The 12,718-nt window shown below is 41.6% G+C and overlaps 1 protein-coding gene across 1 annotated transcript in view; it reads right to left on the bottom strand.

Moving 5' to 3' along the window:
* Positions 1-2,123: 2,123 nt before the first annotated feature.
* The window catches only part of chsy3 (chondroitin sulfate synthase 3), a 105,899-nt gene continuing 95,304 nt past the window's right edge, over positions 2,124-12,718 (bottom strand). Inside the window, exon 3 of the mRNA XM_066711368.1 lies at positions 2,124-4,600. Coding sequence (XP_066567465.1) covers positions 3,029-4,600 — 1,572 coding nt within the window. The 3' untranslated portion in view covers positions 2,124-3,028. The remainder of the gene's footprint in view (positions 4,601-12,718) is intronic.

Below are 12,718 nucleotides of genomic sequence, written 5' to 3'. Positions count from 1 at the left end.
TGCCACATCAGTCACATAAAATAACGGTAAAGGCAAATTAATCAACACAATTACCATGAAAAATAGAAGCAAAATCAGAAGGAAATTGCCCCTTTTGAAAATCACACTGTTAGGATATAGGAATATTAGAATATTTTGTATGCCTGAATTCAATCAACCCTCATTTGCTGCAAAAAAGGTGTTATGCAAGACATTGTGTTGTTTGTGATGAGGTGTTAAACCTATAGTTTTACATAGACTTCTCTTGTTAATATGTTGTATCATTCCTGGAAATTGGACATTTTACTAAGCTGCTTGTGATTGACTTAATGACATCAATTTTCTCTCTATGTTAAATGACTTCAGAATTGACCTAATTCCTTTGGAGAATTATGAGAAGAAATACTTAATTTCACTAGACTTGAACAAGGATAAAGACATTACAATATTGATTCTACTAATATGCTATGGTATGGATTTCCACAGCTAACATAAAGAACGTGTAGTTAGAAAAAATTATACAGTAACTGTTTATAATGATAGAAAAGTATTGAAATAAAGGCTTTATATTATACTATATATTATACTGTTTGGTTTGGTTTAGAGGGAACAGTCACCTATCTTGTCTCATTCAGATCAAGACCTATAAAAGCAGGATGGGTATTGCATCAGCCATAACGCAAAGGATGGTTTTAATTTCTCTTCCATTATCAATGACTTCAAGATCTTTGTGACCCTAGAGATGCCTGACAGCACGAGTATAGTAAGCTGAAAGACAGAAAATATTGTCAATCTTTTTTTTTTCCAGTGAAGTAGTGAATACCTGCAGGTATTTTTAAAATATAATAATCATAGCATGCAAATATACATGTTGAGGTGCTCTTTCTAATGCAAAAAGTTATTGTTTCCCTTTGTGGGAATGCTTAACTGTGCAAGAGCCACTTTACAGACCAAGAAAGGTGTCACGATTGCCTCGGGGAGTCGGGAACAGGGGACCCAAATGCAGTGCTGGATCGCAGGATGGTCGGACAGGCGTGGGTCGAGTACCGGCGGATCAGGGCAATGGAGGCTAGAGGTCATGGTCACGGGCGATGCTCGGAGGAACAAGGGCTCGGAATTGCAGTGGGGACTGGCAAAACTTCGCCCCGACTGAGGGAAGTGAGGGGATTATAAAGGGGAACAGAAACCAGGTAGGGAGGTGCAGGGCGAATAGGAACAGAGGGATAGAACAGGAGTGCACATGGGTGACCGGAATGTTAATTGACAGAGTGAAGAAAGCAGGGAGAAGGCAGGGAAATGGCGGCCCCTAGTGGGGATAGAGGGGGAGCGCTAGGGGACCATGACAGTACCCCCCCTCCACGCTCGGCGAAGCTCGGGAACGGGACCTCTGGTTCGGCGGCGGCGGACAGGATCGGGATCGGGACCTCTGGTTCGGCGGCGGCGACCAGGATCGGGATCTGGACCTCTGGTTCGGTGGCGGCGGCCGGGATCGGGATCGGGATCAGGAACTCTGGCTGGGTGGCCGGGGTCGGGACCGGGGCCTGGAACTCTGGCTGGGCGACCGGGTGAGCGGGCTGCTGCACGGGAAAGTGCTCAAGCACCAGGTTCAATTTGGCAATAAGCCCCTGGAGCAGCTGCGTATTCTCCCTGATCATGGCCCCCCGGGTAGCGAAGGCGGTCAGCATCGCTGGGTCCTTTTAGCGGCAAAGTTTTCTGTCACGTTTTCGCAGGATGGTCGGACAGGCGTGGGTCAGGTACCGGCGGATCAGGGCAATGGAGGCTAGACTGAGACGTGGTCGTGGTCACGGGCGATGCTCGGGGGAACAAGGGCTCGGGGGAACAAGGGCTCGGAGGAACAAGGGCTCGGAGGAACAAGGGCTCGGAATTGCAGTGGGGACTGGCAAAACTTCGCCCTGACTGAGGGAAGTGAGGGGATTATAAAGGGGAACAGAAACCAGGTAGGGAGGTGCAGGGTGAATAGGAACAGAGGGATAGAACAGGAGTGCACATGGGTGACCGGAATGTTAATTGACAGAGTGAAGAAAGCAGGGAGAAGGCAGGGAAATGGCGGCCCCTAGTGGGGATAGAGGGGGAGTGCTAGGGGACCATGACAAAAGGTTTAATAAAACACAGATATTCAGATATTTAAAAAACATTTTTTATGCATATGCTTTATTATAAATAATCCCTTTTTCATAGATTTCGTTGTTCTTGCCAGCAAACTGAACGACTTTAAAGTCACAAAGCTGAAATAATGCAATCAAAATGCCTTTTTTTTTCTTTTTTGTTTGTTTGTTTGTTTAAACATGGTCACATGAAAAAGAGAAGAACATACATCTTGACTCCGAATGGTCTCGAGACTGTGGACGTTGGTATCCAGTACCTTTAACATCATGGAAATATACTTTTTGAAAAATAAAGATACAATCATCAAAATTATTCACATACTTTAAAAATACTGCAGATGAAGAAAGTTCTGTTTACATTTTTTATGTCTTTGTATAAATTAGAAAACTCAAACTATATTACAGAGTCCCTTCCCCGGTGGAAGCGTAAAGCACTTTTGTGGTACTTTCAACAGTATATTATTATTTCATTATGATTAATTATTATTATTATAATTATTATTATCATCACCATCATCTTCATCATCACATTGGGTTCGGCAATGTCTGAACAGAAAGTCGATGAGCACTGTATTGTAAAGCCTGTACAGAACCAAATGAACACATTCGTTTGAAGTGGCCGTTGGATTTGTGGAGGATGTGCTCCTGAGAATTGTTCTGATGCTCTGGGTCTTCTTATGGCGACACAAAGAATAGGGGAACCAGCATCAGACTCTTTTAGGGCGCGTACTCAAACTGCAGAGGAATCGCTGTTGGCATGTGCTGGAGATGGCCTTTGGAAGACGCTGTAGAGAAACTAATGACCAAAAATAAAAAATGACTTGCACATAATCACTCACAAGATCAAGCCACGCATCACTCACTTGCTCTGCACTCACACAAAACTGAGGTAAACTCCCACGCAGGAAGGATGGACTGGAATGTCAGGATGAAGTTCTGTTGTACCCCACGCCTAAGTGTTTCTCCAACCAGAGTTCGGCTAGTTGCATCGTGGATGCGTAAGTACTTGCTTTAGACCCCAAGCACATCTTGTGCTGCTTGGGGTCTAAATTCGGGTCACAGTGAACAGTGTGGTAAATATGGACAATTCCCACCTCTTGACTCCGAAAGGCCTTCAGTCCTGAATTTATTACTTTTGTAAATAGATCTACGTCCTCCAGTCCCCAGCCTTGGATGGAAGTGTCAAAACCACCAGCATTGACCAGGTCACTTTTGTATATGCAAGTGATCCCAAATCCGTAGTCCCTCCAGAAGCCGCTCTTCTTTGTAAACACAAAGCTACTGTCCTCGGGAGCGTTGCCCGCGTAAACAATCTTGGGGTCATACTGGCTGAAGATGATGGGGTAATACACCTGCTCCCCCTGAACAGTGTTGTCTCGGCAGCGCTGCAGGAAATCCGCGTTAAACACGAGATCGACATCGCAGAACAGCAGAAGCGTGTTGTTCTCCAGCTGCGACGACCCCATTTCAAGTGCCAGGCCCCTCGAGAAGTCTCCCGTCATGGGGATGACAGACAGGTCTGCCTTGGGATACTTGTTGTGGTATTCCGTGATCAGGTCCATGTGCTTATCTTTGTCCTGGTTAGAGTCATTGTCTACTAAAATGATGGCTAGTTTTACATTCTGGTTTGGGATAAGGCATGTCTTTTCAAAGTTCTCCATGAACCTCACAAAGATGTCGTATCTGCCCGTGAGTGGAACAAGAATGTGGATCTTCTTCTCGCCCCGTTCCCACATCTCTTTGGTTGACTCTGTGAACTGGAAGGATGAGAAGATCTTCAGGGAATTGGATAGGAAGGAGAAGGACTGGGAGTCGGAGTTGATGGTGTCCACCAGTTCCCCCACGTCGAGCTCCTCGGCCTCCGTGAAGAAGGGCTTGCTGAATGACTGCTGGAGGTAGGCATGACGCCGGACGGGAACCGTGACTTTCCTCCCTTTGTGCTTTTTATAGAGGAGCAGGAGATCCAGGATGTACTCGGCGCCGTGCAGGGGATCGACCCTCCGGTAGCCATACTGGACCTCCTTGAAGTCGATGACCCGCCCCCTGGCCTTTGAGTTCTCGTTGATCATCTCCATCACCTGCAGCACTGTGTCCCCCAGTGCGGCCCGCAGCACACTGCCCAGTCCCTGCCGCGGCACCTGGTTGTCTGCCATGGAGTACAGATGTTTCCCAGTGATGAACTCCCACTCGATGACTTCGTTCCTGTCCGTTGGCTGGAAGCGAGTGAATGAGGGCATCATCCCCAGCTCCTGGTCCTCTTTCTGCACTTCTGTGTTGCTCAGCTTGCTCATGGTCACCCCCTCGCGGTGCAGCTCGATGGTGCGGTACCTCAGCTCCGAGATCTTACGACTCAGCATGTAATTGTGCAGTCTGTACTGGTAGGCCGGCCTCTTGTTCGGGTGCAGTGTGATGGCATTGTGGATCTTGCTGCTGTGGAGCTCCTGGATGTATCCTTTCTTGTTGTGTTCGTAGTTTTCATAAAACAGCTGCTGCATCTGCAGAAAAAGCAAAGAGGAAAACTCATCAAAAAAGGAACATGTAAAATGGTTTGGATTTGCTCTGTACATGCATGTTGTGCACTAAAGCATGTATAGTTGCTATATACAATTATGTATGGGAAGAAATGTCTGTGAAAGGCAAACAACAAAAAGGAAAACAGAATATATTACTTTTGTTTTGTGCATCAGTGAAGTGTGTTCAATTATATATGCATTGTTTATAAACTTTTATTCTTAACTAAATCAAAGTGAAAGAAACCTGAGATTTGCTTTCATATTTTTAATGATCCCCCAAATGGTTAAAACACCATCAGTTAATTTTCACTCTACTATCTTTAATCCATATCTCTCTCTCTCTCTCTCTCTCTCTCTGTTTTCCTGTTATGTAGGATAATTCAAACTTAAAATTGTTATCAGGTATGAAATCACCTCTCAAGAGTTCCAACGTAAGACATTCCTTACCAAGCGTATTTCATCGATTCACAGGCCTAATAGCTACAGCATAAAGGTAATCATTTGGACAGCACCTTATTAAACTGTGCATACTGTTCTTAAGCACAAATTTGAATTATCTTCATCTGTTAGTAGTGAATGTAGACAGGTGGATGAAATGACCTCTAAGATATTTAGCTGTATTTAAATTTTTAATTAATGTGACTCAAAGTTGGCCTCTTTTCAAAGGAGGGCCTAAATTAAAAGCAAGAAAGCATCCCATGGAGGTTAAACTAATGTCACTAAAGCTGTTCTTTAAAGACAACGTGTAGCACACAAAACTAATTAAACTGTGATGAAATACAAGCCTTTCTGTCTTTATTCATCAAAATCTGAATGCAGGAGTTAGATATCCATAATCCAGTCACGGCAAAACTTAACTCTTTATACAACAGCTAGGACACTAAACCAAACATCTACTGCAATAGCTGAAGATTTCTAAATCATGCTTTTCCTTGAAAGAACTTGATCATTTATGACCTCTACGATCTAGACAGGAATTTGCATGTAACAGATGAGCAACCAACCAAAAACAAAAAACAGAAGAGGAATGTGAAGTAATACATTAAGTGCAAAGCATATAACAAAGTTAACAAAGTTTATAGCAAAACCACGAAAACCGGGGTGATTCAACATTAACTTCTCATTCAAGGTACAAATTTAATCGTCTTCCTTTCATTAAAAACTGAATTAAAATCTGAACTAGCATTTACATTCCCATGAACCAACTCCATTTTCTTAATGGCGTGTTTTTTTTAAGAGATGAGCTGATTGAGTAATTTACTGCTACTTTAAAAAAAACATTTAATGTCATTTAATGATTAATGGCACGTATTATCTCTCGCAGAATTCCTGGTTGTTTATGAACACATCACAGAACAATATGCAAAAAAATACATATCATAAATCATAAAAATAAATAGAATAGGTATATGAGATAGTTTGCCAGGATGCGATGTTATAGTAATTCATTTTTGTGAGCAGTATAATATATGACCTGTGGTATCTTGTGTGATAATCGTAATAGGAGTTGGGCAGGAGAAGGTGCAATTGTCTAATTTCACTTCAAATGCATAACATAGCAAATATTAATAAAATTGATCAAAATGGTCAGTTTAATTTTTAATTTTTTAGAAAGCCTGGGTTCTGATCTATTTCAAGTCACCAATCACTTTGCTTGACAGTCACAGCTCTGTCTTGTTGGAAATTAAACAAAGGGAGCAAAAGCTTAGAATATTTAGACGATCTCGTGGCAGTGACCCACACTTTTCTGGTGCTATAAGACAAGGTCACACGTACACCCGCGGAGCTGTGATTGGACACTCATACAGCACCTGGGCTGAACCTGAACACTGACGCCATTGCCTCAGCAGCTTTCCACTGTGAAAACCGACTTGCAAAAGGGGATTGATTCTCACAGATTTAAGCTACCCATCACAGACATCCACAGCTCCAGTTTGGTGGCAGTTGTAAGATCTCATCTGCTTTCTGTTCGATGGGAGGAAAATGGGGATATGCCAATTCTCTGAAACTGGGCATGGATTGCCAGGGGTTAGGAGAGTTGCTCATTACTTAATGGCTGCACATTAAGTAGGGAGGAAGGGGAAACAGAGTGGAAATTTCACTGTCAGACAAAAGGCTATGTGTTGTGCTGGGCATGACTGAGCCAGGCAGGCAGCACTCCAATGATAGCAGAGGTTGTACAGGACCTGGCTTTTCGGGAACTGGCCGGTTTATGGAAATATAGACACCCTCACCTTGTTTTATTACTCTTCCTAATGAAAGCTTATTGTTCCAAACTCTACTGAAAAGCCCACTCAGGATAAAGAATATGACATGTTTAAAATCACGGTTTCCTAAACAACCGTTTGGCAATGACAGTGGTAGACTGTGGGAAGGTTCAGTCTTCTCCCACATCTTCAATTTAGGTAGACAAAAGAAAAAATATATTTTTACACAAAGGTTAGTCCTTACATTTTCCATTCATACAATCAAATAATACACTTCATTTTTGCTTTTCAGCAATGTGTGTATAGGCAATTTTAAAAGAATAACACCAATCTATCTGACCTTGAAGCGATCAGGGTATGTCTCCCCGGAAATGAGATGTTTGTTTCCTGCAGCAGAGGACCCATGGCCAGAAACTGGAATTAAGCTAAAAATGTACAGTGATCAAAGATTGATCTTTTTGAACTGCAAGTGTGTGAAGCACCTTTGATGTTGAAAGTGTCACTGTCGGGTATAAGATTAAACAGCTTGCAAAAGATCAGTGTTTCTTTAATGTTTCTTTAAATATGCAATGCCCTTTCCACTGCAGTTTAAATTTCGTATTCTAAAGTGCTCTGTCTTGCAAAACCAATGGTTATAACATAGGTATGTAATACATGTTATAATACATTGTGGAATTATAACAAAAACCTGAAAAAGCTTCTCACAGCTCTTGTTTCACACAGCAATGCTCTGGGAGTGGAGACAGTCTTACACTATTAAAACCAAAAACATTCGTGTGAGAAATAACCTTCTAATGCTCTCATGTCTCATTTTCTTTTATATATTTTTTTTTTCAATGACTTCAAAGCAAACTAAAACCTCTTGAGGTTTCGCTACAAGGCAAATAAAGCACTTCACTTAAAAAAAAAAAAAAAAATCTAAATAAATTAATATAAACTTTCCCTAGGTATCAACACACATCCATGCCTCATCCACACATCCAAGGTGTGTGTGTGTGTGTGTGTGGTTTTATATATACACACACACACACACATATATACAGTGAGGGAAAAAAGTATTTGATCCCCTGCTGATTGTGTACGTTTACCCACTGACAAACAAATGATCAGTCTATAATTTTAATGGTAGGTGTATTTTAACAGTGAGAGACAGAATGACAACAAAAAAATCCAGAAAAAAAAGTTATACATTGATTTGCATGTTAATGAGGGAAATAAGTATTTGACCCCTTCGACTTAGTACTTGGTGGCAAAACCCTTGTTGACAATCACAGAGGTCAGACGTTTCTTGTAGTTGGCCACCAGGTTTGCACACATCTCAGGAGGGATTTTGTCCCACTCCTCTTTGCAGATCCTCTCCAAGTCATTACGGTTTCGAGGCTGACGTTTGGCAACTCGAACCTTCAGCTCCCTCCACAGATTTTCTATGGGATTAAGGTCTGGAGACTGGCTAGGCCACTCCAGGACCTTAATGTGCTTCTTCTTGAGCCACTCCTTTGTTGCCTTGGCTGTGTGTTTTGGGTCATTGTCATGCTGGAATACCCATCCACGACCCATTTTCAATGCCCTGGCTGAGGGAAGGAGGTTCTCACCCAAGATTTGACGGTACATGGCCCCGTCCATCGTCCCTTTGATGCGGTGCAGTTGTCCTGTCCCCTTAGCAGAAAAACACCCCCAAAGCATAATGTTTCCACCTCCAAGTTTGACGGTGGGGATGGTGTTCTTGGGGTCATTCCTCCTCCTCCAAACACGGCGAGTTGAGTTGATGCCAAAGAGCTCGATTTTGGTCTCATCTGACCACAACACTTTCACCCAGTTCTCCTCTGAATCATTCAGATGTTCATTGGCAAACTTCAGACGGGCCTGTACATGTGCTTTCTTGAGCAGGGGGACCTTGCGGGCGCTGCAGGATTTCAGTCCTTCATGGCGTAGTGTGTTACCAATTGTTTTCTTGGTAACTATGGTCCCAGATGCCTTGAGATCATTAACAAGCTCCTCCCGTGTAGTTCTGGGCTGATTCCTCACCGTTCTCATGATCATTGAAACTCCACGAGGTGAGATCTTGCATGGAGCCCCAGACCGAGGGAGACTGACAGTTATTTTGTGTTTCTTCCATTTGCGAATAATCGCACCAACTGTTGTCACCTTCTCACCAAGCTGCTTGGCGATGGTCTTGTAGCCCATTCCAGCCTTGTGTAGGTCTACAATCTTGTCCCTGACATCCTTGGACAGCTCTTTGGTCTTGGCCATGGTGGAGAGTTTGGAATCTGATTGATTGATTGCTTCTGTGGACAGGTGTCTTTTATACAGGTAACGAGCTGAGATTAGGAGAGTCCCTTTAAGAGAGTGCTCCTAATCTCAGCTCATTACCTGTATTAAAGACACCTGGGAGCCAGAAATCTTGCTGATTGATAGGGGATCAAATACTTATTTCCCTCATTAACATGCAAATCAATTTATAACTTTTTTGTAAATTATAAATAAGCTAACAAATGCAAAATATATCTAGAATCGTCCTTCATTATAAAATGTGCCTTCATAGTTGCTTAGAAAGCTCATCTAATTGGACTTTTTCTTCCCTTTTAAGAGACCTTATTACATATATTCTGTGGAACAGCAGTGAGTAAAATCCCAGTGCCCTTATGAGGCTGTGAGTCTGCAGTGAATTTCCACAGTGAGATACACTCTCACTACACCCCAGCAGTGTTGTGAGGCCGGCACACACAGTGCCAAACCGACAGAAATCTGGGTGGTTCTTTGAAATAACACTTTAATTGTGTGCTATAACAGTCTGTATTCATTTATTTTTAGGACAACCATTTTTAAATGCTGACAGAACGAGAGCTGGTGGCAAACACCTGTTTATCTCAGGAGAGTTTGGGCAAAAAGCCAAATTATGAGTGTAGCAATACTGTAACCTCTGATAAGAAATATCACCCCAGTGTCCAAGCTTTGCATTAGTATAATAATGTGACCTGTGCATAATTCCTACAACACCATTATAGCAACTTCATAAAATAGGATAAATGAAAGCAGATGGTTTCACATAAATATCACACTGCATTTTACTAGGAATTCTAAGCTAATGTAATGTGTTTTATCTTTAATTATGCTTGTCAGCTATGTGGACATTAATGCCGCTGCTGCTTATGTGTTGTGTACTAATCTGCTATGCTTCTCAGTAATTGACAGTAGGGGTTATATTACACGTGTTCACCCACAGCTTTCGCTTGAAGACATTAATTATGTCCAGAAAGCTGTTCTTGTGAAGGTGCTTCCCTTCTGAAGATGTCACGAAGCATGAAGAACAATATGGTTCTCAACCAGTGCAGCTTGCCTGCGGATCTTGCCAAATGGCACTTACAGGTTCACTTCATACTGGTAAGAAGCAGAGATGAAACATGACTTATTGCTGCTCCACAGCAACGGGAGAATATTCACTTACAGCAAATTAAAATAAAACAATCTTCCAAACAAACCACAAGATATGGATTTATTATATATGAAATGTAATCGATTTGGCTAAGATATGTTGCTGTACCCCAGCCCCACCCCACAAAAAAAGCATTGTCCTTCAATGTAATGAAATTTCAACATAGACTTCCCATTTTGACACTTAAAATGTTATTATAAATGTAGAGGGCTTGAGATGGTTAAAATGGTTTAAAAACTCTGTATCATTGTCTGGATATGCTAAGGAGCCACGTGGGAAATTTGTTTGCAAGTATTTTCCTTTAGCTTGGAAAAGGCTTTTCAGCCAAAATTAATATTAATAACGTCTGCAGTGGATCTGTGAAAAGCTCGAGGTGAGTCCCCCAACCGTCAGAGCCGCATTAACAAAACAACATCAGTGTCATCATTTGAATAGAACAATTGTGTGAAGGCACTTCAGTCCAATCTAAAATACATATTTATAAATCACATGTATAATAAGTGGATTATAGTGTTGTCGGTTCTGTTATGTGCTCAGAAAGAGTGAAAAGGAAAGTTTGATCATCACAGAACAAAAGGTAAATTAAAGGAACAGTAATTATTACTGTTTCTGGGACAGAGGAAGTCTTTGTGAATCGTTCAAAAGCTATTAGGTCAGCTGGTAGAGTTCAAGTCTGCTGATGCAAATGAGAAAAGCTATTAGAACATGACTAACTTGGCACGAGTAACAAGTCTACCAGTGTACCCGATTTCACCACAAAGCTAACGTTATACTATTTAACTCTGCCTGGTACATGTGGGCTGAGGTAGCGTGTGCTCATTTCCTGAAATGGTGCTCATAGACCAGTCTATCCAAGTCCCTGTTTAGAAACAACTTTGTATGTATCTCTGTGCAAGTTATTGAATAAAGCTGAAGAAGAGGAAGACGAGGAAGAGAAGACTAAGAAGAAGAAGAAGATACTTACACAAGAACCTTCTGCAGAGAGTACTAGAGCCTGAATTCTGTGTGCAATGATGTGGCTGAGCGACAATGTCTGTGTTAAGATCAGTTTGTGTATAGTGTTTCTTTGTGTCAAACAATTATTTACAGTATCAACTATAAAACATGGAACATGGAATTTGGTTGCTCTAATCCAAAGATTATTTAATTTGTTATTTAGTTTAAGAATTTAAGCCACTGATGTGTTGAATGGGTTGTGTTGAAGCTTTGTGGTCTGCTTTCACAACACAGCTCTGGTCCTCAAGGGCCACAAGGTCTCCTGGTTTGCACCCCCTATGAGGTCTTTATTAAGGTAATCTAATTCAATTTTCACTTAATTGGAAAAACTATTTTCCCAGGTCTGAAGAAGGCCGAGACTCCTAAAGAAATATCGTAGCCCTTAGGGACCAGAACGGAGGGAAACCTTATAAAAGCAACGCTAATTAAGATCTTAAAACCAACGCAGATTAATTTGAGAAAACGAGATCTCATTCACTTGTGCTTTAATTAATTAAATTCTCTTACTTTGGCTATTCTTGTTACTCTCAGACACTCTATGGACATAAAGCCAGCTGAGAAAATATGGATATTTACGAAAACAGATCGTAAGATAGGTTTCATTTAGTGTCTTGTTTGCATTTCTCAACATACGGGCTTCCCTTAAGTGTCTGGACATTGTTGGACTGTGTAGTAATCAGGCCAGGAAATGCCAAACTTTGTTAGCCTTTGCGTTTGTTTGACTTGCTGTGAATTTATATGAATAATGAAGTCAGGGTTCACCCCGACTATGTACAGTTCACAAGAAGTACTTCAGTAATCAGACAGGATGAATCTCTCACAGCCAAGGTTTATGGGTGTATTTATGGAAACTGATGCAAGCTGTACAACTGAACTCCCACAGTGCAGTGCGGTACATGGCTAATGACAGTACAATGAGACCCTATTATGTAAACATATCAGAAAAAAATTGAATTAAAAGGCTGGGGAAACATGAAACCCAAGACAGTTAGTGTGATTGTCTTATAGTGAGTAATGAAAAAAAAATGCTGTTTTATTTCCCACACTTCCAGCTTGGGGGATAGATCCCTTTATCCACATTCACCATCAACTGTGGAAAGGTCTTTTAACTTTTAATGCTCCATTCTCTGGGCTTTTGTTTTTGCATTTATTGGGTCATTATATGCATTATATATTACTCTTTCAACTGAACACATTAAATCAATTTTAGAAGTATGCGTCTAATTGGCAGCCGCTTTTCTACTGGACACCAGCAGCTGCCAGTAGTGTGAGGTACAATTTGGGCTGCTGCTTTCCCAGAGATTTGTGACATTCCATGAAGATAAGAATTAAAACTTTTTCCCCCATAAGTGGGAACTAATCTAATGTAATCTTCAGAGCATTCTAACGAACTGCAGGAAATATCTGGTGCCACCATTTTAGACGGAGCAGAACGGCAAATAGGCTAACCGGAGAAACATAAAT

This window comes from Amia ocellicauda, chromosome 8, assembly GCF_036373705.1.
Source record: "Amia ocellicauda isolate fAmiCal2 chromosome 8, fAmiCal2.hap1, whole genome shotgun sequence".
Taxonomy (NCBI): Eukaryota; Metazoa; Chordata; class Actinopteri; order Amiiformes; family Amiidae; genus Amia; species Amia ocellicauda.
The sequence above is the reverse complement of the archived record's forward strand: the minus strand, read 5'-3'. Positions and strand labels throughout refer to the sequence as shown.